Raw genomic sequence first — 25864 nt, forward strand, 5'->3', positions numbered from 1 at the left:
AGTGTATCCAATATTTATGGAAATATTGGTGTTTTGTTTTTGTGAATGCGCGCGTTGCTACCATGGGACATGGGAGCGTGTAATCGGTGGCTGGTTGATGGATTCCAAACGTGCTGGTTCAAGCGAGTGTCGCTATGAATCTCGTCTCTTTTTCTGCCGCTTTGTTGCATGTCATAATTGTTAAATATAGTGTCGAGTCATTTTATCGACCGGGTGACTGTGGTTTAGACCCGAGCGAGCAAGAAATCGCGTGTCAAGGAACCGGCAGTTGCGTTTCTTGATATATTTCGATGCCAATGCATGTGTTCTTCTCCTTCTCGGTGGTATAATCATCGCGTGTGAGTAGATGTGAATACTGACTCGATAGATAGTCGCGGTGAGGATTCTAACGTTCCCCTCGAGCAATTGGAGGCCAAACACTGAACGTGAAACACAGTTGCACGATTGTCTCATTCAATCGAGTTCGAGCATCCAATACTTTGTTCACTCAAGCCGTGGATTAGCAACCTCTATATCACGAGTGCAGATGCACACTTGATCACACTGTCCATCCCTCCAAAATGACGCTGTGCATGGCTCAGCACGCTATGAAACGGCTGATGAAACTGTCATTGTGATTTAGTTTTTTTGCACAGTCTCGCTCCCACGCAATCACGCAAGACCCATTCTTGTCGGAATTTCTATCTGTTCATATCCTGATTACGGTTTCGATGGCGAGCAGATACGCACGCAGAGGCATTGTCCTTGAGTGAATCTTGCAGTTTTCGCAAACATTTCAAGTTATCGCCCGGGCTTTGCATTAAGGTCATTCCAGCGATGGATGTGATAAGAAGTTGATGTGAATGATGTGGATGCAGTGTAGTTGAATTGTCAAGGTGAAAGGGACGCAAAAGACAAAAAAAAAAAAAAAACCAACAAAAAACAAAAAAAAAAGAAGAAGCACATGCACCCAGCGTGAATCGAACACGCTACCTCGACATTACTAGTGTCGCGCTCTGCCAATTGAGCTATGGGAGCTGGTATGCTACGAGTGAGCTGATGGGCAAAACTGGTCACAAATGCCGAATGGATCAAAGCCCATGATAGTTTCAAAACACCAAACAAGCGAAACCAACCTTCACTCCCTCCCTCTCGATCCAACCTCCCCCTCATCATATTCTAGAATCACCCCCCAAATCCAATCCAATACAAACCACTTCAACCAATCATCACCACTCATCAGACTCAACGGGGGATAAAAGCTGATGCAATCGGATTTGCCATGAGTGTGTGTCCTTTGGGGGAAATTCCCACTGATTAGCATTGCTCTGCCATTTATCCCACGAGTCAAAGCCAGTGCTTCAAAAGCCAGTCTTCCATTTATTGATTCTCATTCATTATTTGCGCTGGTACTGAATGAGCGACGACGATTCCGAGGTAGCTGACATGAGCGTTTATTGCTATTGATGATGCTTTTTGAAACCACACTATCGCCCACACCAAGCTCATCCATGACCACACAATAATCCCATCTGGACAAAGGCCCTGCTGGGCGAGAAGGATCGCCTGCTTCCTCAGGCCTCGGCCGGTCGCAGCGCTGCAGGTGCCGCCGACGCCCAAAAACCGCTGCCAGCTGTCAGCGCGCCCAAGGCCAAGCCGCCGCGTGTCGCCTTCAAGCGGCTCTTCAGGTTTGCCACGAAAGTTGATGTCCTGCTCATGGTCCTTGGCACGCTTGGAGCAGTCGCGTCAGGCGCCAGCAGCCCGTTCTTCTCGCTGCTGTTTGGGTACGTTTCTTTCATGGTTGTTTAGTCGCCGATCCTCGCTCACCCCTCGCTCACCTGTTGCTGCTCACTGGTGCATCTTCGATCAATCATCAACAGAGACGTCATTGACATCTTCACCCAGTTTGTCATGCAATCCCCCGCCGCCATGACGGGCGACGAGCTCAAGTCCAAGGTGCTGACCTACCTGTGGTACTTTCTCGGAATTGCTGGCGGCGTTGCGGTCGTCTGCTTTTTGCAGATGGCACTGTGGTCCCTGACTGCCGAGCGTCAAGGCCGTCGTTTGCGCATCCGCTATCTGACAGCAATCCTGGGCCAGGATATTGCCTGGTTTGACAAGCAGCAATCCGGCAGCATTGCGTCTCGCATTTCTAGGTTTGGTATTTGGCTGGTGCACAATGGACATACTTTGGGTATTTCGACTCACATGATTTCTGTTATTGTAATGCTTGGCGCGTAGCGACGTCGAATTGATTCAGGATGGCATCGGCGACAAAGTCGGCGTGGCGGTTCAGTGCGTCACCTCATTCCTGGTGTCGTTCGGCATTGGCTTTTACAAGGGCTACAAGTTAGCGGTATGGGGGGGGGGAGTTGGATGTTCTATCTCGCACCGGCGCTGTTGAAATTCCCCCACCATTCCTGCTCACCTCGATTGCTTTGGGTTTTGAAACAAACAGCTGGTCTTGTTGTCGGTCATGCCGTTGTTGATTATCGCCGCTGCTGTCATTGGCAAGGTTGTCATGTCCATCACCATTCGCGGACAGCAAGCGTACGCCGAAGCTGGTGCCGTTGCGGAAGAAACATTTTCGTCCATCCGAACGGTCGCCGCTCTTGGCGGCGAGTCGCGCGAGATCGCCCGCTACCACACCAGGCTTCAAGCAGCCTTGAAGTCAGGCCTGCGACAAGGCTCCATGCGCGGCCTGAGCATTGCCGTCACCATGTTCATCATGTTCGGCTCGTACGCGCTTGGATTCTGGTACGGCTCAACCTTGATTCTCGACGGCGACATGACTCCCGGCGAGCTGACGACTGTCTTCTTTTCGCTCATCATGGGTGCCATGGGTCTCGGTATGTGCTGTTTCGCGGGGTTGGTATGCTATTGTTGAATTATCACGTTGTTCTCACCCCGCGACATTCTTACTCCGTTGCCATTCTGTCAAACCCTCCCCAACCCAAAATGCAACATGTTTATAGGCCGCGCCGCCCCTGCATTCAGTTCGTTTGCGGAGGCGATGGGTGCCGCATACACTGTCCACGAGATTATTGATCGTCAGTCGCTCGTCAACCCATTTTCTGACGAAGGACGTCGCCCAGCAAACATTTCGGGAGAAATTGAGTTCAAGCAGGTGAACTTTGCTTACCCTTCTCGTCCGGAGGACCCTGTGCTCCAGAATTTCAATCTGCAAATCAGGTCGTCCGAGACTGTGGCTCTGGTTGGCTCCTCTGGGTGCGGCAAATCTACCTGCATGTCCTTGCTGCAGCGCTTTTACGATGCGACACAGGGATCCGTCATTGTCGATGGCGTGGATGTTCGTGAGTGGAACACTGGCGTCCTTCGCTCCAGTTTTGGCGTCGTTTCGCAGGTACCGTACACTGTATCTTCCTGGTAGATTGACAAACCAGTACCATGCGGCTGAACAAAACAAAAAATCGAAACCATCTGCTCATTCCACTTGGTCAAATTGCTTCCCAAACAAAACAGGAACCCGTGCTGTTCAATGACACCATCTTCAACAACATTGCGCATGGCAAGCTGCTTGCCGCGACACCCCAAGACCTTACCTCTGACTCTGAACGCGACGCCGAGCATTTGCTGACGGCTACCATGGAGGAGGTAATCGCGGTGGCCAAACAAGCCAACGCTCACGATTTCATTTCCGCGCTGCCCTCCGGGTACCACACCATTGTGGGTGATCGAGGCATTCAGCTTTCCGGTGGACAGAAGCAACGCGTCGCCATTGCACGTGCTCTGATTCGCAATCCTAAAATTCTGCTGCTCGACGAGGCCACAAGGTACAGTATAGGTTGAAAAGCACCCACTTGGGAACTGTCGTCTTATCCACAATCCCTGTCTTGTTTTTTTTTGGTTTGCGTGCCTTTGGATGTCAATTTCACACACACACACACGCACACACGCACACAGCGCTCTTGACGTGGAAAGCGAGCGGATTGTACAAGATGCGCTCGATCGTGCCAGCAAAGGCCGTACGACATTGATTGTGGCACATCGTCTGTCCACCATCCGGAATGCCGATCGCATCGTGGTCATGCAAAAGGGCCAAATCGTCGAGATTGGGACGCACGATTCCCTGATTGCCATTCCTGACGGCTTTTATGCAAACCTTGTCCAAAAACAGCTCGTCAGCGCGGCTGATGCTTCCAACACGCTGACCCCGTCCACCTCCACGCCCGAAGCCTCGCAGCAGCCGTCGCGCCAAGCGACACCGAGCCCCCTTACGAGTGCCCCTGCCACCCACACGACGCTTAAAGTGTCGGACGCTGCTTCCGCTCCTTCTGACGTGGCCAAGCCAGTGTCCATCGCACGGGTCTACCGGTACACGAGACCCGAGTTGTGGTACATTATCCTGGGTTTGATTTTTAGTACGTATCGACCCTCGGGTTTAGATTTTCGCTTGTTGTTGACTTCGCGACTCCATTCATTCACTCAATTTGCATTGCACTTCCCCCAACATCTAGGTGCTGTCAATGGTTGCACTATGCCAGCATTCAGCTACGTGTTTAGCTCCATTCTCGAAGTCTTCACCGAGTCAGGAGAAGAACTCAAGAAGGATGCAGTGTTTTACAGCTTGATGTTTCTTGCCATTGCTGGTGGCACATTCATCGCGCAATTCCTGCAACATACATGCTGGTGCATCGTAAGTCCGAGCATCAATCAGCTCGTTCCTTTATGTGATTATTGCAACTGACTTGTTTTTGCTGTAAATGTTTCATTTCGCTTGTTCAGTCGGGCGAGCAGCTGACCACGCGTCTCCGCTTGCTGGCCTTCAATAACGTGATTCGTCAAGACATTGCCTTCTTTGACCAGGAGCATCATGCAACTGGTTCTTTGACCACGATGCTCGCCACGGACGCGACTTTGGTGAAAGGTCTTTCTGGCAGCGTCGCCGCGCTTGTGATTCAGGCGTTGGTCAGCGTTGTTGCTGGTCTGGTGATTGCTTTCTGGTCTGGTTGGAAGTTGACTCTGGTACGTGACGGTGTGAGCTTGTGGGCGATCGCTTGGTAGTTGAGTTTCTGTTTTTCGTTGTCTGACTTTATCATTCCGATAGGTGGTCCTGGCGAGCCTTCCTCTGCTGACATTTGCCAATGTATTCCACATGAAGGCCATGACTGGCTATCATGCGATGGGCAAGAAAGATTACCAGAAGGCCGGGGCGATCGCCACCGAAAGTGTACGTTTTCGGCGTGCGTGTCTCTGAGCAAAAAGGAATTGGGACCTCACTTTCTCCCGATGCACCCTGAATTGTCTCAACGCAGGTCAGTTGCATCCGGACTGTGGCGTCACTTCATGCCGAGCGCCGTTTTCTTCGTCTGTTCAAAGCTCAACTCAGAGTGCCGTTCGCTCTGGGTGTGAGGCGTTCGATGGTGGCTGGCGTGGGTTTTGGCGTCAGCCAATCCATTGTTTTTGTCGTGTAAGTCTGCAGATTTGCTTGGCACAGGCTTTCACATCAACCCGCTCCGTGACTGACGGAGGTGCCGTTTGTTTGAACCCAACCCCTTCATAGGTACGGTGTTGCCTTGTACTACTCGGCCGTGTTAGTCAGCGATCCAGACGAGCACACGTCCTACGGCGACGCTATGCGCATCATGACGGCGGTCATGTTCAGTTTGGGTTCTGCAGCTCAAACGTTCAGCTTTGTTCCTGACATTTCCAAGGTACGAACGATGCCACGACTCAGCATCAACGATTGCGGGGTGCACCTTCCCTTTCTTGTTTGCTCACACGTCATTTTACTTTTTCAACACGCTGCGTGCGCAGGCAAAGGCGGCGGCTGCCAAGATCTTTGAATTGATTGACACAAAGTCCGAGATTGATTCGAGCAGCCCCCACGGCATCGCACTGCAGCACGTCCAGGGCGAGATTTCGTTCGACCAGGTCGACTTTGTCTATCCATCACGTCCTGACGCCAAGATCCTGAGTAACTTGTCCTTTGTTGGCGCCCCTCAGCAGGTATGGTTTGGTTTGGTTTTCTGTTTGCTCTCGGGGGTATTCGAGTTGGATTGTGCTAACTCAATCAAACTGGGTGCACACTAGACTGTGGCGATTGTCGGTTCAAGTGGCGGCGGCAAGGTAACGCTTGGACTATCACCACATTTGTGTCTCTCACCATGGATCTGAAATCACGGCACTCATTTTCTTTGATTGGTTGTGACAACTCACGCGGATGTGATTTCTTTTGTCGTTGGTTTTCATTTTGTATGTTTTTTTTGGCTTGCGAACAGAGCACGGTGATCTCTTTGCTCGAGCGATTCTACAATCCCGCCTCAGGCACGATTGCCCTCGACGGACAGCCCATCGACACGCTCCACTTGCGATCTTATCGGTCCACTCTCGCTTTGGTGTCCCAAGAACCGACGTTGTTTAACTGCTCAATTCAAGACAACCTTCTGTACGGCCTGGATGCAGACCCGCTGCCGTCGATGGATGCCATTATGGTCGCGACAAAGCAAGCCAACATTCACGATTTCATCATGGGCCTGCCTGAGCAGTACAACACAAATGTTGGCGAAAAGGGTACCCAGCTTTCTGGTATGCTATCGTGGGAGCGTTTGACAATGCATGCATTGTTGTTGCACCTCGAAGGTCGACACTGACTGGTTGCCGGTGAATAGGTGGTCAGAAGCAACGCATTGCGATCGCCCGCGCACTCCTCCGAAACCCGCGCGTTTTGCTGCTCGACGAGGCGACAAGGTAACAGCCTAACTCGACAAATGAAAGGTTGGTGCACTTGGCAAGTTTTTCCATTCTGACAGTCTTTAAACCCCCACAGTGCCTTGGATGCCGAGAGCGAAAAGCTCGTGCAAGTGGCCCTCGAACTGGCTTCCAACGGGCGAACAACTGTGGTGATTGCGCATCGTCTCTCGACCATCCGCAACGCCAACGTGATTCTGGCGGTCAAAGGGGGTCGCGTCGCCGAGCAAGGCAGTCACGATCAGCTCATGGCCATTCCCGACGGTGTCTATCGCAGCCTGGTCCTCAAGCAGATGGAGCAGATTACTCACTAGTTCTTGCAGCACGCTATGCTTTGCTCTTGTGCAACAATAACTGCGAGGGAATGCAAGTTTGCTTGTTTTTGTTGATGTTGATGTTAAATAAAGAGCATTTTCAGCTCCACGTGATCTTTCGCACACACATCCATGCTGATTCATATCCGCCGCCAACGTCGTGGAGCTGATTCTTGTTCTTGGTCCCATTCACTATTAAACCAAACAAAATATTCCACAGCGAGAGGCCTCACCGAACAAGTTGTGACAATCTCGCAGACACGATCAAGCGTTCCGCACGGTCGGTAACCAATTCACTGGAAGCACAGCACAGCCATTACATTCAGTACCGACTCGTACCTGTTGTGGACGGTTGTGCCTTCATCAGACGGCACACAGTTGGAAATGAAGCCTCAACATTTCTATTCGCCACACACCATTCTCTGCTTCACGTGAAATTTTCCCAGCGGCGCCAGTCACCCGCGATTGTGGATTGGGGGAATAGCTCCAATGGTAGAGCAGCAGACTCCAGATCTGACGGCTGGGCGTTCGAATCGCTCTTCTCCCATATTTTTTTTGCTCGCTTTTTTTTTTTTTGGTTGAGAATCAGCTGGCGACCTGTCCCCGCCTGGCGATGTTGTGTACAAGTAAACATTTATTTATGACCAGAGCAATGGGAGAGAGTTGGAGTGGCGGGAAGGGGTACAACACGACGCAAAAAGTGATGCCCGCCAAACCCACACGATTTCCATCCGCACCAACCCCCCGCCCCGTGTCCCCACCAACGAGCATCTGAAACAACCTTGATTTTGATTTTACTTTCACTAGCTCAATCCCAATTTTTTTTTTTTTCTACCTTTGAGTTTTCGCTTTCCTTTGTCTGGGTCATGGAGCCCGTGCCAACGCTCCTTCTCTTCTCACTAGCGATGCTAGTGGGCTCGTATGTTGCAGGCCTCCTTCCGCTCTCCGTCAAGCTCTCTGAGGTGATGATCGACCTCCATCTCTATCGCTTTGCTCTCCATCTCCCTGCCTCTCCTTGCCTGCGACAGTGCGGCTGCGTCATAGATCTGCATTACCAAATGCAGTGTTCTGAGTGTTTTTGGGTTGCTTCTTGTACTCGGATTGTCTCGCTGAGTTTGCGTCAATCCAACACCAACACCCGCACCAACCTCGTTGCCAACCACCACCCTTTGTTCTATGCTCTTGTTCGCGGTCGATTCGCTGGCCAGATCGAGCTTCCCCCCCTTCTGACTTGACTCGAAGTGAAAGCGAAGCGGTCTTTTTTTTTTTTTTTTTTTTTTTTCTTCTTCTTCTTCATTGCACTGACTCACTGCACCACCTTGTTCCACTGCGACTGGACAAACCATGCTCACACGATATGGCACCGTTCCGTACTCCTAGTCGCGCATCAAGTTCATGACCGCTCTGGGTGCTGGCCTGCTTGTAGGCGCCGCGTTGGCAGTCATCATTCCCGAAGGAGTGAACGCACTCTACATGCCCCGTGGTACGTGTTAGCCTCGTCCCCCTACCTGCCTTTTGCTTTTTGTGTTGTTGCGTTGCTAGCCGTTGCGGGGCAGAACGCGTCCAGGGCGAGAGAAGGCCGCTCCAATTTAGCGTCCGTTCAAAAAGGTCAAAGTCTCCCTTGCTAACGTCGCTGCCTCATTGCTCGCCTCTTGCCTGATTGATACAGAGCCATCAGCAGAGCTCCTGGCAGCACATGCCGCTGATCCACACGCTGGACACGACCATGGCAACGACGGGAGCATCACTTCTCGATTCCGAAACTTTTTCGCACCGGACGATCCGCAAGCAGCCGCTGAAGCCAAGCAAAACCGAAGAGGTCAGCAGTTGCTACCGTGGGTGGCCGAGCGACAGGACAACGCACAACAAGACGCAGTGGTCCCACTGGTTCCACAAGCGGATCCTTCGATTGGCGGCCAACGACGACTCCAGGCGGCAGCAGAAGAGCACAACCACAACCACGAAGACGAAGCGTGCCCGCATCCATCCCATTCAGGCATCGGCGCATCGCTCATCTTTGGCTTCATTCTCATGTTGCTGATTGACCGGATAAGCTCCGGTAGCGGGCATGGCCATTCCCACGGGTTGCCAAGCAGTTCTTCCAACAACAGTCAGTTTTTTTCAAAGGCTTTTTTCTGCTTCGTTTGACTCGCTACTCACGGCCTATGTTGCTGATGTGTTGATTGAACAGACGAGAAGAGCGTCACGACCACTGTCGGCCTGGTCGTTCATGCTGCAGGTGAGACAGCTGTCGCATCGTTGCAGTGTGGGTTGTGAGGGCTGTTGCTTTGAATGAAGACCCACATTGCGCTCATCCGTCGACCCACATTGTCATCGTCATCGGTGAATAGCGGACGGAATTGCTCTGGGCGCCGCTGTAGCCTCACAGCGTTCCAGCGTCGAAATGCTGGTCTTCCTCGCCATCATGCTGCATAAGGTGGGTTTTGTTTTGTGTTGAATCAAGTCCATTCTCTTGCTGTGCCTCTTGCTCATTTCGCGACCACTCCGCCGTACAGGCTCCATCCGCGTTCGGGCTGACATCCTTCCTTGTGCACGAAGGCTTTGACAACCGACGGGTGCGAAAGCACCTGCTCATTTTCTCTTGCTCGGCACCTATTGGCAGCATTGTCACATACCTGTTTTTGAGAATGGGCGGCAACACCCTGCTCCAAATGGATCCCAGCACCGCAACTGGGTACGCGCTCCTCTTTTCGGCTGGCACGTTCGTGTACGTGGCAACCATGCATGTCCTTCCAGAAATCATGCACGTACACCCTGCATCGACCTCCGCAAGCAATGCCAGTGGAAGTGGAGACGGCTCGTTGAGCCGTGACCAATTCTGCGCTCTCATCGTGGGAATGGTTGCCCCACTGTTCATGTCGATCGGGCATTCCCACTAATCGCTGCGGTCTGCTCGATCCAGTGGTTTTTTTTTGAAGTTTAAGTATCGTTATTTTCTCCTTGTTCGCTGTTGCATCCCCAATGTTGTCTGTACTTTTTGTGCTTTTGTTCTACGTTGTCTAAATCTTACTAAAGTCGGAAACAAAAAGTCACTCTTTTTTTTTTTTTTTTTTTTTTCGGAACTTTAGGCTTTTATTTTTATTTTTTCCGGCTTCGAATGGCCAACTACCGCAGCCAGAGCGGCTGGTTTGACATACAGTTTGTGCAGGAAAGGTGAGTGTCATGACATTGCACTCAACCTCATCAGGGCCACAAGGCACATCGCGAGAGAAAACAACAACGGGAAGAAAGGATTGTCGGCGTTTTGTTACTAACTAAACGAGATCGATGAAAGCAAGGAAAACGCAGCATCCGGTGCATGATCCTTCCTATAGATTTTACTTTTTTAACGGTCTTTGTTTCAATTTGCGGTGTTTTTTTTTTTTTTTTTTTTCTCCAAAACAAAGCACCCATTCAGCTCAAGCGCATGGAGCAGAGTGAATGCATGGATGTTCCAGTGGAGTATGTGTGAGTGTGTGAGTGTGTGAGTGAGTGAGTGATGAACCAGCCAATCCAAGCCAACGACAAAGACGCAGTTGAATAGGAAGAAAGCAGAAGAAGGCCCAAAAAAAAAAAAAAAAAAAAAAAAAAAAAAAAAAAAAAAAAAAAAAAAGAAAAAACCAAGCCAAAAGCCTGGCATATGCCCTCTCAATCATCATGCGATGGGGGGGGGGGGTCGACTTTTGGAAGCGACTCGGATGAAGCGCACAGCACACAAGAGTGAGGATGGGACCAATGGAAAGAGCGATGGATTGGAGCTGGAACGGGGGCGGGGGGCGAAAGGGGCGAAAGGGAAAACGAGGATGAGGGTGAGGGGAAAACCGCGCGACACAAGCGAGCGAGGTCATCCCCCCACCCCACCTCTGATTCGGGAATGTATGTGAACATGACCAGAGTTTGAGGTTGGGGGGGGGGGAAAGGACAAGTCGGCTGGTGACTGAATCTCACTCTCTCATTTTGGCACGACCCAACAGCGTCAACCTGTCGCATGAACGACAGCCAAAGCAAGGCGGACTCAAGTTCACAGACCTCGAGTACCTGCAGCTGCAGCGCAACGGCGCATGGGAGGTTCTGTCGCAGTGGGGAAACTCGATCCTGGAGGGCAAGGAGATTGTCAACCTCGAGTTTCCGATCGAGTTTTTCGAGCCACGGACAGTGCTCGAGCGCCTCGTCCTCGGCTTCTGCTATGCTCCTGCATTCCTTTCTACCATAGCACGACCAGTGCCTCCGTCAGGCGCTCAATCAGCAGACGAGCTGGCCTTGCAGCGCTTCAAAAGCGTCATTGCGTTCGCCTTCTCGGGCTTGCATTTGAGTCCTACTCAGCGCATGCCGTTCAACCCTGTGCTTGGTGAGACCTTCCAAGCCACGCTAGAAGACAACACTGCCGTTTTTGTCGAACAAGTGAGCCACCATCCACCAATCTCCCGGTAAGTTTTTGTTTTTGAAAATGGTTCCGGTGCACTTTTTGTCTCTCTCGTTTTCAACTCGCTCAACTCGGGCCCATCATCTTCTTCTTGCACCTGCTACATGCGCCAGATGGGAGGTCTCGGGACCTGCTGGAGACTACATCTTCCGTGGCCAAGTAGGCTGGTCGGTCTCTGGATTTGGCAATTCGATGAAGTCGCAGCAAAAAGGCGAATGCAGTATTGAGTTCACTTCCACCGGCCAGAAGGTCACCTTTGACTTGCCGTATGTTTCGATTGGCGGCTTGCTCGTGGGCGACCGCACCTTTGACTTTGGCGGGACGATGCACTTCCACGACCACGCCAACCAGCTGTCGTGCGACCTGACCTTCCATCCCGACTCTCGCTCTGGCCTTTGGCGCCGGCTATTCCGCAGCAACAAGACGCTGCGAGATGTTGCGCGCGGCGTCATTGTACGCGGCCGAGAGGAAGTTTGCGCGGTGGACGGGTCCTGGCTGTCCCACTTGGACATTGGCGCAGAGCGCTTCTGGGAGCTGGGCCAGCAAAAACCAAGCTCCGTGTTTCCCGTCGCAGACCCTCTTCCGACTGACAGTCGCTTCCGTGAAGACGTCCAGGCCCTGGCAGAAGGAGATTTGGAACGCGCCGAAGAGCTCAAGACGCTCACCGAAGAGAAGCAGCGCTATCTTCGACGCGTCGAGCAAGCGAGCGGAGCCTCGCCACAAGCCACCAGCAATGCACTGTACGAAAAGGCTGCTCCCCTGTCCGACTCGAAGCATGGCGCAGACGCCAAGGCCTTTTCCCGTTCCAACCTGTTGTTGCACGACCTCGCGCCTGGCTCGCCCAGCAAGCGCAAGTCGCACGTGAGCCTGAATAGCGCAGACGACGAATCCTTCTACGATGCCTCGGAGACGTACGGGGACAGCCAGCAGTCGAGTCGCCGCCAAAGCTTGGAGCGATCGCGCCTCGATTCCCCCAGCAATCGGTCAACGTCGAAAAGCGCCGTTCCGCACTAAACAGAGCACTGTTAAGGACTAGGTGAATAGTTATTTTTTGGAAACAGTGTTTCTTGTTGTTAATATATCAATTTGTTGCTCGTTTTCCCGTCAGCCTCCATCAACCAGTATGAAACTGCAAAAAGGAAGAACGCCCTTTCCGCCCCCCCCCTGCGTTTAGGCGTTGATACTGAGAATACAAAAGAGGAACGAAATTAACAGCATGGACAAATCTCAAACATTTAGCATTTCACACAATGACTACCTCCAACACACACGCACACGCACACACGCACACAACGTAAAATTTAAAAAAAAACTGTCTGCAAGCCGCGCTTTCACAGGCAGATGATCACAAGTTGCTTCACATGAGATATCGCTCTCCCAATCGTGTTTGAAGATCGCGAATATCACCAACCAGGGTGTTATCCTGTCTCACAAAACCATCGACCAAGCAAGTTAGACGCCACTTCCAGCGAAAAGACAGGAAGAGAGGGACAAGACAACTTGCCTGCAACCATGCATGTCTCAAAGCCTCGTCGACAGTGCATCGAGTGGCAGGATCCACCGTGAGCAAAGACTGAATTAAATTGACCGCTGCGTAAAGAGGGCAAGAACAAGGAACGACATGTTCAAAAGTGAGCGGTTGAGCCACACCAAATGCAGAGACAGTCGATAGAGCGGTGTCGATAGAGCTGTACCATGAGGGGAAATGTGGCCCCAAACGGGCACTGGGAACATGAACTGCGCGTTTTGAATTTGATCACGCAATTCTTCGTCTTCATTGAACGGGAAGGTTCCACTCAAGCTGTTTCAGGGAGGAAGGGAGCACACACCAAATCAGCTACAAAAGGTCAACTGAACAACTTTCACTCCTTTTCAGCAACGACTGACCTGACGTAGAGAATAACACCAACCGACCACAAATCGACCGATCGTTGATATCCAGTATCGTCGTCCTCCAGTACTTCCGGAGCTGAGGCCAAAAAAAAAAAAAAAAAAAGAAGCAAAAATTACCCAAAAATCGCAAGCGTTGAGCAAAACCGTTCCAAGCATAAAACTCGACCAAAAACAAAATTCAACGGCCCCAAAAACCTCAACATTGCGCTCCAACTTACCAACATACGCAGGAGTACCAACAATGGACATCATGAAGGAGTTCTCGCCGACAATCTTGGCAAAGCCAAAGTCGCAAAGCTTTGTTTGCGGGAAGGAATGCTTGGTCATCAACAGGACGTTTTCGGGCTTGAGGTCGCGGTGAGCAATGTTGAGAGTGTGCAGATACTTGAGGGCAACGAGAATTTGGTAGACCAGGAATTTCGTTTCACGCTCTGGAAGCTTGCCGTTCGGGTGATTCAAAATGCGGTCGAGCATATCTCCGCCTTCAACCATTTCCATGACGAGGAAAATCTTGTCGGGAGACTCGTAAATACTCTCGAGAGCAATAATGCCAGGGTGGCGAACGCTCTGCAAGATGTGCACCTCGTTCTTGAACGAGTTGACCTTGCTCTTGCTCTGATCGGCGCGGTCGCCAGTGATCTTTTTGCGATTGATAATCTTGACGGCAAAAACTTGGGTTGACTTTTTGTCGGTCGCACGCACAACCACTCCAAACTGACCAGAGCCCAGGATTTGGTCGCGGCGGACATCAAAATCGCTGTCAATTGGATGACGATAGGTGCGGCCGCCGCCGGCCGGCACAAGATCATTGCTGTTCAAGCTGGATTGCGAGCCCTGCGAGGGTACCTTGCCCGGTTTGGCAGCAGCCTGAGTCGTTGCGCCGGCAGCAGCAGCAACAGCAGCAACAGGCGCCAAGCTCAAGCCAGGAGCGGTGGTTGCGGCGGAAGCTGCAGACGCGCTGACAGCTGTGGTGGCAGACTGCGGAGCGGCGTTATTATTGGCAGATGCCTGTGCTGGTGGTGGAGTGCCAACTGCAGGAGCAGGGGAAGCCACAGCAGGAGGAACAATGGTGCCAGTGGACGAGCGCGATGTGGATGAGGTCGAAGACGACGTGGTGGACAATGTTGGGGACGGGAGTGGCGAGTCGGACGACGAGGATGCGCTGGAGGCTGTTGCAAAGGCAAAATGCAAACCGGAACCGGCTGGCAAGTTGAGGCTGGTCGGCGAAGGTGGCGCTTGTGGGTGCTGCAAGCTGTGCAAGTGCAATTGCTCCTGGAGTGCCGTCATCCAGCTCTGGCGCATGGCTTCGTTCTCCGTCTCCAGCAAGTACGTGAGCTTTTTGATCTTGACCTCAAAGCAGAATTGCAGCTGTGTGACTGCGGAGGGTTCGACTGCCAAAATCTTGGATAATGGAAGCACATCGCGGGTCGTCTTGTTATCGCGGTCGGAGACGAACGAAGACAGGTTTTGCCCAGTGAGACGCCAGAACCGGCGTTTTCGGGCGTTTTGGGACTTGGCGTCCTTGTTTGTGTGGTGCACGAGCCAGCCTTCCTTGATGACCATCCCATCGAGTTGACCCATCGACGCAACGCTTGCTCGTGCGCTCGACACGGTGATTTCGGGAATGGGCGCGGGAGACGCACCACCACTTCCTGCTGCTGCTGCTGCTGCTGTTGGAGCAGCGCCGGCACACGGGAGCGTATCTTCGTGGCACTTTTTGTGGCACTTGAGCAGGCATCGAGAGCAGTTGTAGCCTTGTTTGCCAGCGCCCCAAATGAACTTGTCGCAGTGTTGGCAAAAAGTCGGCACGGCAAAGTGAGTGGCGATAAACTCGTGCCCGTTGACGAGATGCACCTTTCGGCCCTTGCCGTCAGCAGTGGCAGCGACATTGGTCGAGGTTGCAGGGGACGAGGCCACTGCAGGCATGGTGGTACTGGGGGTCGACGACGCGGTGCTGGCGACGCTGAGCCGTTGCGAGTCAGGCGTGTCCAAATGGTCGTGCGACTCGTCGTAGTCGACGGGCACGTTCATGAGGCGATGCAGCGGAATGTTGGCCGTGTCGGCAGGCAGCGAAACAAGCGAGGCCCGGCTTCGCGTTTTGTGCTCGCCGAAAAAGTTTTGGGCACGTTCCATGTCGGTGACGTCGCGAGGCCCAAACGCATCGTCGGGCCAGATGGCGCTAAAGTGCCGCAAGAGCACGACTACCTCTCCAAACTTGCCGCGGGCAATGCGGTCTTCCACCTCACCCAGCGCTCGGTTTTTGGCGTCCGCACTGTCGCGGTCGAACGATGGGAGCGAGTCAATGTCGAGATCGGGCAACAGGTTTTGTGCAATGAGACGCAAGCACTCGGTCAGCACACCGTCGACGGTACCAACGACGGCGGACAGATCGGATGTCCCATCCACCTGGCCAAAGCCGCAGTCTTGAGGCACGTGCTGTAAACACTTTTTGTGGCAGTTGTAGCCGCAGTCGGCGCACTGCAGACCCTGACGGGCGACGCCCCACAGCAGCTTTTTGCAAGAACCGCACACGGTCAGATTCTTGTAGGTATGGACAGTAAAGTTGTGCGGCATGACGGGAACTCGCGAGATTGCCACCTGGTGGCTGTCCCCGGCAATCGAATTGCGCGCGGCTTCGCAAGAGTTGAGCTCCTTGTACGCGCAGCGCTTGTGGAAGTTGCGCATGCAGTCCTCGCAACGCAGCCCTTGACGCACAAGGCCCCACAGCAGCTCGTTGCAATAGTCGCAAAACGTCGGCTTCATGTACGACTTGACGGTCAGGTGATGAGGATGCCCCGCCAGATTGGACAGCGAAGTTGTCGTCTTCTTCCGCCGTCCAGCGCTATCAATCGCATCCGGGTTGGTGCGGCGCCGTGTGGGAGTGGACACGCCGTCCTGCTCGTGCACATCCTGCTCCGCATGTATGGCGAGGGTTGCGCCGCCCGAGCCGTGAACCGTCTCCGGCATGGCCGGCATGGAATGGTGCTTGAGCAAAGCGGCGCTCGCGGGCTGCGCCACAGCAGCTGCCGCAGCGGCGACTGGAATGGGAGCTCCGACGGGAATCACCACCTCGACGTGCACGCCCGGAAGGATTTGCTCTGGTCGTACAAGGCGTACGAGCACGTTTGGGTGTGTATAATCGTGCACAAAAAACAGCGGTGCGGTTGTGCCAAATCCGGCTCGCGGGAACTGCGGATCAAACGAGATGTTGACATTAAGAATGAGTGCAGGAACAAAAACATGCGAAACAAAACATGCAAAACAAAACAAACACGAAATAATGCGTCAATTTTTTTTTTTTTTTTTTTGCTTTTGCTGAGAATTTGACTCATTTTTTCGATTTTGAATCGATTTTTTTTTTCAATTTTTAATTTTTTTGTTGATTTTTTGATTTTTTGATTTTTTTGATTTTTTTTTTGATTTTTGATTTTTTCCCATTTATTTTATTTTATTATTTGAATGGGACGCTTTGTTTTTTGCATGTCGCTGATGCCAGCACTTGCAAGGCGCTCGTCCTGCTCCTGACCGCACGACTGGAGCGTGTCTTGCGCTACACCCTCCTCACCTCCCCCCTGCAAGTCGCTGCGGACTGCTCAGCGCAGTGGCCCCCAGTCGAGAAACCAATTCAATAATAAATGTTTTTTTTTTTTTTTTTTTTTTTTTTTGTGTTGCAACAGCGGATCGGGACAAGTCGTCGTGTTGGCCTCCCCCTCCTCGTTCAGCCGCAGTCTCGCTCAAGGCCACATGCCACAGCAACACGACGCCGAGACCACGACGCGGGTTGGCAGGACGGCAGCAGCAGCGAGGCGAGCAAGGCGAACACAACACTCGAAAAGCCAACAATAACTCAGCCACTCGCAGCAAAAGGGGAAGGGCGGCAACACGCACGTACCTTCTCGATGGCGAGAGCAACGAGCGGCGCAAGGAAGGCGTCGGGCTGTGTGGCTGCGAGCGAGGTTGGGGTGGACGGGTCGGCGGGCGACGGTCGTGGCGGCGCAGTGTATGAGCCAACGTCTTCCAACGGGCCGCACTTGAGGTGGATGTTAACGACCATCATCGCCTGGCAAGGGAGAGCGTGAGGAGAGCGGGGTATGTTGTTTTGAATGGTGAGGCAGTTGGTGTGCTTGTCCAAGTGTCTTCCGCTGTGGTGGGGGGGGTCGGTTTGTCGTTCGGGGGCGGCGGTTGGTTTTGGTGGTTGGATGGCGAAGACTTTGTTCACTTGCGAAAACTCCAATGCAACAAGGAAAAGAAACAAAGAAAAAAAAAAAAAGAAAAAAAAAAAGGAGTGGATGTTGAACCAAGCATTCGCAGAACACATCGACAAACTATGTGTGATTGAGGCGTTGCTGGCGTGCGTACTGTGAGCGTGAGTGTGATGGAAAAAAAAAAAAAAAAGCTCTTGCCGGTTTCTGAATCCGGGTCAGGTCTGATGTTTTGATGTTTTTTGTTTGTTCTGCTCTTCAGGCAATTCGAACCTCACACATGCGACCATCTGGCCAGCGAGTCATCCCATCATCCGACAAATGCGTGAGGGTTGGCAAGTTTAAGTTGGGCGCAACAAGTTTACCCGAGATGTGCAATTTGAATCGCTTTATGTCGGATATGTCGACAAATACATTTAAAGTTCTCTCAGCAGTTTCGAACGGCAATTCCTTCTCTGGTCGGCGAACGGTTCACCTCGGCCTTTCATTCCAACAAATGAAAAGCAAATTACTCTCACTTGTTCTTCACTCTGTTCGAATTCGTGGACACGAACGAGCAGCAATCTGTATGTGTAGTCATCTTTTTTTTTTTTTTTATTTTTCTTTCATTTTTTTTTCCCATTTCCTTTCGATCATGCGGTCTGCAGCTCTGCTCGTCGTTGTGCTCGCCGCCGTCGCCGCCGCCGCGCCCTTCCACCTGACGCAGGGCACCTTCAAGCTCGGCACCTCCGTCACCAACCGCCTCCTCGACGCTCAAGGTCAGTCCGTCAGTTCCCCAGTTTGCTCGCTTTATAGTCCGATTCCGTTCACCTCGTGCCCTGGTCCCAAAAGCTCCGCCTCGCCGAGACCTTCCGCCAGAGAGGGGTGCATTGGTCTGAGTATTCGTACTAACTGCTACACAATCGAACTTCTGTCTTGTGTGGTGCTGCGTGTTGCCCCCAAAAACACAGACTCGCATGCTGGCCGCCGCTCGCTCGGCGACGTCCCCAAGCAGTGGTTTACCCAGAAGCTCGACCACTTCAACACCTTCGACGAGACCACTTGGCTGCAAAAGTACTACGTCAACCAGACCTTCTGGGGCGGCCCAGGCTACCCGATCTTTTGTACGTTGGATTGGTGTTGACTCGGAAAAATTCATGCCGATTATTGATGCTGCTGCTGCTGCACGTCCTTGAGCCTTGCCAATAATGCAACACGCATTCAAAAACTCATCCATCGCATTGCTACTCTGAACACTTGTTGTTGCAGTCATGATTGGCGGCGAGGGTCCGATCGACGACCGCTATGTCACTGCAATGGACTATGTTATCTATGCGCGCACATACAAGGCGCTGATGGTCACCCTCGAGCACCGTTTCTACGGCGAGAGCGTGCCCACCGCTGACTACTCGGTCGCCAACCTCCGCTTCCTGACCTCTCAGCAGGCTCTTGCCGACGCTGCCAACTTTGCCGCCAACATTACCCTGCAGTTCAACGCACCTGTAAGACACGCTTGCTCGTTGCTTCATGCTGCAGTGAGCCTGGAAGAGACCTTGTAAAGGTCGTTTGCACATGCGACACGTGAGTCCCAGACGAGTATTGGTTCTCATCGTGGGATTGCTTTTGGTCGTCTGGGTCACTTTTCCTGCAGACTTCGTCCTGGGTCACTTTCGGTGGTAGCTACCCTGGTACGTAGTCCGATTGTGTCTTGCACGGCTGATATTCCCTTCATCCACACTGACAATCAGCGTGTTGCATTCTTCCCCCGCCCCCCAATTCCCTCTCCAACTTCAGGTTGCCTCTCTGCTTGGGCTCGCCTCAAGTATCCCAACCTCTTCCAGGGCTCTATCTCGACCTCTGGCCCCGTGCATGCCGAGCTGAACTTTGTGCAATGTACGACCGTGGTTGATTGCGGGGCACTCCAAAACCAACATTCGCCACATCTGACGCTGCGCTCCATCCTTGTTCAGACCTTGAGGTTGTCCAGGCCTCGCTCGAGTATTTCGGCGGCACGACCTGCTCTTCGCTCATCACGCAAGCTACCAACAAGATCCAAACTCTGCTTCAGCAGCCTGGTGGTCTCAGCTCTGTAAGTTGAACAAACCCAGCTGGTTTTGGTTGTGCATCTTGTTTCTGACTTGGCTTTTTTGTTTTGGCTGGCTTCATTCTCAAGGTTGGCAAGCTCTTCAGTGTTTGCGTCCCGCTCAACTCCCAAGATGACGTTGCCAACTTTATGTCGGTAAGAGCTCTCGCCATCTTGGCCAAATCGTTCCGTTCAGAGTTCAATGTCGCACACTGCACTCACAACGAGCTGCGTGACAGACTCTCGCCGGTAACGTCATGGGTGTCGTTCAGTACAACAACGAAGGCCGCGGTGGCCCCACCATCACCGATGTCTGCGCTACCATGCTGAGCAACTCTGGTACGTGCCTGTCGCCGCTGTATTTGTTGTTGATTCTCTCGCATTCACAGCTCTCTTGTGTCCTTTGTTCTACTATTTGAAACTCACACTCATGTTGTCTCATGCACCACAGATCCTCTTCAAGCTTACGTCAACCTCAACCAGCTCTTCCTTGCTTCTGGCAACGTCACTTGCCTCGATGTTGCTTACAAGCCCATGATCCAGCAGCTCCAGGATACCGCTCCTGGTGCTGATGTCGGCGGTCGCAGCTGGCTCTGGCAGACTTGCCAGGTTGGTGATGTCTTTGATTTTTTTTTTTTTTGCTTCTGGCTCGAATGAAGTCACCTGAGACTCACTTTGCCATATTTTGCGTCTCGGTTTTCTGGTCTCTGTTCTGCAGGAGTTTGGCTTTTACCAGACCACAGACTCCACCTTCTCGCACGTGTTTGGCAACCTGTTCCCGCTTTCCTTCAGCCTCCAGATGTGCAACGACGTTTTCGGCACCAACTACCAGCAGGCGGACTTCCAGAAGCGCTTGAACTGGACGAACGACTACTACGGCTCGCTCGACTTTTCTGGCTCAAACACCTTCTTTATTCACGGCTCCATTGATCCCTGGCACGCCCTTGGCATTTACCAGATCACCTCGCCCGTCAACTCTGCCACTCTCATCACTGGCACTGCTCACTGCGCCAACATGCGCATGCCGCTTCCATCGGATCCCCCGCAGCTTGTCGCCGCTCGTCTCCAGACCTCCGAGACAATTGGAAAGTTCCTTTGAGCTGGCTTGGAGTTGTTGCCTTGTTGATTTGCAATCGCAACAGACAATAAAGTGTTCAAGCAACTTGGACCTTCAACACTCTCATCATTCCAAGAGACAAAAAACAACAAAAAACAACAAAAACAACAAAAAACAAAATATAAAACAACAAACCAGCATTGAAAAGATTAGGCTGCAACAAACACACAAGGTAGAGCACCAACCAAAATAATATCAACCTTCTTGCGTGGCCACCGGAGTGACGCACCTTCGTACATTGGGCGCGGACTCTTTCCCCAAAGTGGACGAGGGGGGAGCAACACCAAGTATCGCGCAACTGTTGGTGCTGAATCGACGCTTGGCAGAGACGGCGGGCGAGTCAAACCGAATGCTTTGCAGTATCTTTGTTGGGGTTAGAGGTGAGATTGGAGGAAGGAGCTGCGACGCTCGCAGCACTGTCGAACTAGCCCGCCTTGCATTCCAAACGTGGAGCAACGACATTTGCGGTCGCCGAGTACTCAAAGAGCTGCCGGAGTGCTGCGTACCATCATTGAGACTGGCTACTGCGGTAACATCTGCATGTTGACCTCCAGTGTGCCGCATTGGCCGTTCGTGTAGCTGCGTGGCCTCTTGAAACAAGACAATGGCCTCGGACACTGCCGCATCGAGCGAAGCCTCAATCCGCGTTTGCCGCTCTGGTGATTGCTCGGCAGACGGAGACAGCACCAGTTCAAGGTCGTCACTCTGTGAGCTATTGTCACTCAAGGTCTCGGCAAACGGCTGCGAGCGACACAGCGGACAGGCGCGATTTTTCGTGAGCAGCCATTGATCGACGCAGTTTTGGTGAAAGTCGTGGGAGCAAGGAAGACAGCGGAGCGTGTCTCCTTCCTTAAAGTCATCCAGGCATATGACGCACGTTTCTTCGCACACAGTTGAAGCTAGCGACACTTGATCTGCGGTAGGAGGGGCGGTCTCTTGGGAATCGGCGTCGACTGCCCCTCGCTCCGTTCCTTGTTGTCCACGAGACACTGGGCCTGAAGCGTCGAGCGCCCGCGACGCCGTTGCTTTCTTCGGTGCTTGGAATGTTCGTGTTGGGAGACTATTGACTTGTTCTTGGGTCAGCGTTTTGGTCTCGGGATGTTGTCCGTGGGCGTTCGCAGGCATGTTGCGCGTGCTCCAGTAGCTGATTATTGCGGCCGCGATGGCAAACGCAAGAATGCAACCGACGATGATCCCCCAAACAGTCGCTGTGCTCAGACCTGAATCTGCTGAATCGGGTCCATCTGAGTCTGGCGGATAGAGCACAACCTGCAAACAACCAATGAAGCGGTCAGCGATTACATCAAAAGGTATTGTGTGAAATTGGGACGTGCTTCTCGTCCCGTGCTTGATGCTTACCCAGATCGAGCTACTGCTGCCGAGAAGATCGACCAAGGCGAGGCGAGTGCCGGACGAAATGGCTCCAGACACTACATATCCGCGAACGCCGACGTCCGTGCCACCCTCTGGCTCTACGGCACCCTGAGGTGGGATTGATGTAACTGCATACAATGCAGCACTCGCTCCGGCATCTGCCGCTCGAGCAACCTGTCCCCCAAAAACAAACACGGGAATGAATGAGGGAACGGACAGCTTGAGCGAACGCGCGCAGCAAAGGGATGGTGGCACACGCACACATGCGTCAATAAAAAGAAGGAAGGAGACATGAAGGCCGGAAAATAAAAGGAAGACACCGCAAAATTATCTGAGAACAAAAACAGCCGAAAACACACAAAAGAAGAACGCCACCCAACTTTTATTCCTTCTTTGCGGCCGCCTGCTTCCAACAAACATACCTGTGTTGCAATAGGACAAGCACTGCTGATACCCAGCAAAGCTATCCACTGAGTTGAGCGGGACTGCGTCGGGAGTGGCTTGCACGGGTCGAACTGACCCAGGTTGACAAGAACGCCGGGAAGATTAGAGCCGAGGATAGCGGGCCCGAAGAGGGAGGGCGCGTACTTGCCGTACAACTCTTGGTTTTCTCCATCACGGCCCATCGCATAGACCCGCATAGTGCAGAGCTGCTGTGCGGGGGACTGAAGCGGGGCGGCATTCGAGTCCGACGCAGTTGTTTCCGAATCAGCATCAAGCCGTCTTCCAAGCTTGAGCGGCGCGGTTTCTGCGCTCGTGCTCATATCTCCAAGTCCGTCCGCTTGCCGTTCTAAGGCGCCGCTCGCCTTTGTGTCTGTTGGAAGGGCAGCGGTCGTTGGGAAGTCGTTCGCAGTTGCAACGAGAAGAATGGCGAGGGTCATCATCGGAACGGTCCACATCCTCCGATTTCGATCCTGTCGGTTTCGCATTTTGGTACCGCAGTCCTGACGCACAGAAGCGCGCGGTTGCTTGACAATATGATGCAGCATTTGACCAAGAAAAAAAACCGCGCTCTTGAGGGAAGGGCTCGGTGAGTGTTTGCTGTTCCCCAAATTCAGCAACGAAAAGTCTCGCAAGTAGGAACAGGGCGCAAAGAGATACAAGATGGAGTGAAACTTCCTCCCGAATGCAAAACGAGCAAACACGAATAATTTGGTTTTCGCAGACAAAAGGTCGAATTGCACAAACAAACGACTTTTTTTTTTTTTTTTCATCAATCACCATCAACCAGAAGAATCAATTCAGTACGGCATTGAAACGAATGGCCGTTTGGTTTGCACCTAGGAGTGAACCTTGCTCAATGCCGCAATGTCAGACACAGAGCCCATGATGTGGTCCGGACGGTATGCGTAGCGCTTGAGCTCGTCCATCGAGGTGACTCCGGACAAGACAAGAATGGTCTCGATTCCCGACTCGATACCGCCAATAATGTCCGTATCCATTCGGTCTCCGATAATGACGGTATCTTTGGCATCACAGCCAAGCTTCCGCATGGCCGATCGCAGCATCAGAGGATTGGGTTTGCCTGCAGACAAGCACGCCCAACAAGCTCGCATTAGTCGTGGGCCATTTTCGCGTCAGTTCTTCAACAAGCAAAAGAAGTCACACTACCCAAGTAATAAGCCTTGCTACCCGTGGCAAGCTCAATCGGAGCCACGAGACAGGCGGTTCCGGGACTCACGCCGTTGAGCGCCTTGTCGTAGACGTCAACGTTCGTGCCAATCAGCTTGGCACCACGACGCACCAAGTTGACGGCCAGTTGCATGCGCTCGTAGTTGTAGTTTCGAGTTTCTCCTATGACAACTATTTTCCAAAAGGGGTTCACAAGATTAGGGCCTGAGCAACAAAATCCTCGAGTTGAAGGGATACTGGTAAACAAATTGCGTGTTGTGTCGGCAAGTCATTACCATAGTCAGGGTCAATCTCATTCATGGTGTAGCCGACCTCGTACAAAGCCGAGATCAGACCAGCTTCACCGATGACGAACGCAGAGCCGTTGGGCTTTTGGCGTTGGAGGAACTCGGCAGTCGACAGCGACGAGTTGTAAAACTGGGTCTCGCCGACGTGAATGCCCAGTCGTCCAAGCTTCTGCTGCAGCTCCTTGGGCGAGCGCTCGGACGAGTTTGTCAAAAAGAGGAAGCGCTTCTTTTCTGTCTTGAGCCACTCGACAAACTCAATCACGCCTGGCAGCAAGTGATTCTGGTAGTACAGCACGCCGTCCATGTCGATAATCCACCCCTTCTTGGAGAGGAGGTTTTGCGGGATTGGCTGAGGTTGAGTTCGCGGATCTGTTTTGGCGGTTGCGAGCAGGCATTCAGCGAATGCAACTAAACGTGCGGAACACCCCCCTCCCAAGCACAATCAATGCATACCGGACTGAAGGAAAGTCGTCAGCACAGCGACTGCTTTGCGGCGATTGCCATTTTCGAACGTATCCGCGTACAGTTTCTGGACAATCATGCAGCAGGTCAGTTCAATGTTGATGACCCCTTTCGCCCTTTCGGAACTCGTTGCCAGAACATTAGTTGCATCCAATACCTCAAGCCCAGTGGTCATGACTGTCAGGTCGTCCGTGTTGGCGAAATTGGACTTGGCGACCGCCTCCACATACTCTTCTGAAAGCGACACTGTGGATTTGACGCGCAAATCGTACTTCGCGGAAGGGAACAACGGTGAGCCACCTGCAAGTGTCGCGCTCTAAACGCTACTGCACCAGCCCTCGTGAGAAGCTCTACCTTGGCAAGAACCCGCTGAAAACCCATCACGTTGAGCGAGCCAAATTCTTCGAGAAGGAAGGTCTGGACATACAAATCGCGCATAGAGCGTTGAAGATCCTCGCCATGTCGAAGTTTCTCTGACTCGCTAGCACTAGCAAACAGAGTCGCCTGTGTTTGGATGGATTCAAAGTGAGAATGATGATGATGATGGAGTGCAGCACAATTCCAGTTCTTTTTGCAGAAATGATGATGATGATGATGATGATGATGGTGATGATGATGATGATGATGATGGAGGGCAGCACAATTCCAGTTCTTTTTGGCCAGCTCGGTTTCAATGCGCGTGCGGAACTCTGCCAATTCTGCAAAAAAAAAAAAACCAACAACTTAGACTTGAGTGAACGGAGCGGGAAATTCTCAAAGAGAAACCAACAAGCGAGGCACTCAACTGGGCGATGCGCGGTCTGCGGAGCTTTCGACCTCGCTGATCAGCGCCTTGAGATGGTTGTAAGCAATGTAATTCTCGCTCCTGTATGTGTGCGAGTTGAAGATTTCAAGTTGATTGGTGAGGGGTTTTTTTTTGTCCCCTACGCTGCATTTCACTGGAATGGGAAATGGTCTCCCATTTGCTTTCAGTCTCAACATCAGCCTTAGCTCGAGTCTCAGAGCACGGTATGATCTCAGATACATCAACAGCTGTCAAATTCGCAGCCAACTGCTTCCTGTTTTTTTTTTTTTTTGTTTTCCCTTTCATTCTGCTTCGGTTCACTCCAAAGAGCCCTTTCGCGCCCCGCTCCCCGGATCCCCCACTTCTTACAAGTGCATTCATACTAGACCTTCTCCTCTCCCCTTTCATCCCCCCCCCACCTGCTCCGGCCCTGGTTGCTTCTGTCGTGACCAATCCAAACCGGTTCAACAACCGCACGTGCCCTGTGCTCATGATTGTGTCCCTTCATCATCCATCGAGGTGGGGGGGGTTTTGAAGTGAACTGACCACTCGGCATTGCGCTCGCTCATGAGGCGGTAGCTGAAGCGGACACCCGAGCGGGACGACGCGGCGACGGGGTGGCCG

At 52.4% G+C, this 25864-nt stretch overlaps 6 protein-coding genes and 2 non-coding genes across 8 annotated transcripts; 5 read left to right on the forward strand and 3 right to left on the reverse strand.

Moving 5' to 3' along the window:
* Positions 1-944: 944 nt before the first annotated feature.
* On the reverse strand, positions 945-1017 carry CAOG_09456. Its single transcript has one exon. It is a non-coding gene; the product is annotated as a tRNA-Thr (tRNA).
* A 378-nt stretch (positions 1018-1395) lies between these two features.
* Positions 1396-7004, forward strand: CAOG_02955 (ATP-binding cassette sub-family B member 11; the record flags this gene model as incomplete). The annotated part of the gene is made up of 18 exons (XM_004363737.2): positions 1396-1416; positions 1522-1763; positions 1860-2135; positions 2221-2335; positions 2438-2828; positions 2955-3343; positions 3463-3773; positions 3904-4361; positions 4458-4636; positions 4726-4965; positions 5048-5170; positions 5256-5410; positions 5504-5654; positions 5758-5949; positions 6034-6069; positions 6222-6528; positions 6612-6690; positions 6770-7004. The coding sequence occupies 18 exons, from the start codon at positions 1396-1398 to the stop codon at positions 7002-7004; spliced, it is 3900 nt and encodes a 1299-aa protein (XP_004363794.2).
* Positions 7005-7478: 474 nt separating this feature from the next.
* On the forward strand, positions 7479-7551 carry CAOG_09461. The gene has a single exon. It is a non-coding gene; the product is annotated as a tRNA-Trp (tRNA).
* A 274-nt stretch (positions 7552-7825) lies between these two features.
* On the forward strand, positions 7826-10053 carry CAOG_02956 (solute carrier family 39). The gene is made up of 6 exons (XM_004363738.2): positions 7826-7966; positions 8385-8487; positions 8674-9114; positions 9196-9243; positions 9356-9441; positions 9521-10053. Exons 1-6 carry the CDS (start codon positions 7871-7873, stop codon positions 9902-9904), a joined length of 1158 nt encoding a protein of 385 aa, XP_004363795.2. The 5' UTR covers positions 7826-7870; the 3' UTR covers positions 9905-10053.
* A 9-nt stretch (positions 10054-10062) lies between these two features.
* Positions 10063-12522, forward strand: CAOG_02957 (hypothetical protein). Its single transcript, XM_004363739.2, has 3 exons — positions 10063-10178; positions 10979-11431; positions 11541-12522. Exons 1-3 carry the CDS (start codon positions 10123-10125, stop codon positions 12439-12441), a joined length of 1410 nt encoding a protein of 469 aa, XP_004363796.1. The 5' UTR covers positions 10063-10122; the 3' UTR covers positions 12442-12522.
* A 118-nt stretch (positions 12523-12640) lies between these two features.
* CAOG_02958 (testis-specific serine/threonine-protein kinase 2) lies at positions 12641-17602 on the reverse strand. Its single transcript, XM_004363740.2, has 6 exons — positions 17213-17602; positions 13539-16509; positions 13315-13396; positions 13122-13228; positions 12932-13017; positions 12641-12850 (listed from the first exon to the last, which is right to left on the reverse strand). Exons 1-6 carry the CDS (start codon positions 17375-17377, stop codon positions 12785-12787), a joined length of 3477 nt encoding a protein of 1158 aa, XP_004363797.2. The 5' UTR covers positions 17378-17602; the 3' UTR covers positions 12641-12784.
* Positions 17603-18104: 502 nt separating this feature from the next.
* Positions 18105-20767, forward strand: CAOG_02959 (thymus-specific serine protease). The gene is made up of 10 exons (XM_004363741.2): positions 18105-18280; positions 18473-18625; positions 18771-19003; positions 19153-19189; positions 19296-19394; positions 19472-19590; positions 19675-19740; positions 19824-19923; positions 20036-20193; positions 20303-20767. The coding sequence occupies exons 1-10, from the start codon at positions 18157-18159 to the stop codon at positions 20681-20683; spliced, it is 1470 nt and encodes a 489-aa protein (XP_004363798.1). The 5' UTR covers positions 18105-18156; the 3' UTR covers positions 20684-20767.
* CAOG_02960 (hypothetical protein) lies at positions 20748-23175 on the reverse strand. The gene is made up of 3 exons (XM_004363742.2): positions 22498-23175; positions 22061-22249; positions 20748-21970 (listed from the first exon to the last, which is right to left on the reverse strand). The coding sequence occupies exons 1-3, from the start codon at positions 23062-23064 to the stop codon at positions 20897-20899; spliced, it is 1830 nt and encodes a 609-aa protein (XP_004363799.2). The 5' UTR covers positions 23065-23175; the 3' UTR covers positions 20748-20896.
* Between the last annotated feature and the right edge of the window lie 2689 nt (positions 23176-25864).

Source organism: Capsaspora owczarzaki, assembly GCF_000151315.2.
Source record: "Capsaspora owczarzaki ATCC 30864 unplaced genomic scaffold supercont2.4, whole genome shotgun sequence".
Taxonomy (NCBI): Eukaryota; class Filasterea; order Ministeriida; family Capsasporidae; genus Capsaspora; species Capsaspora owczarzaki.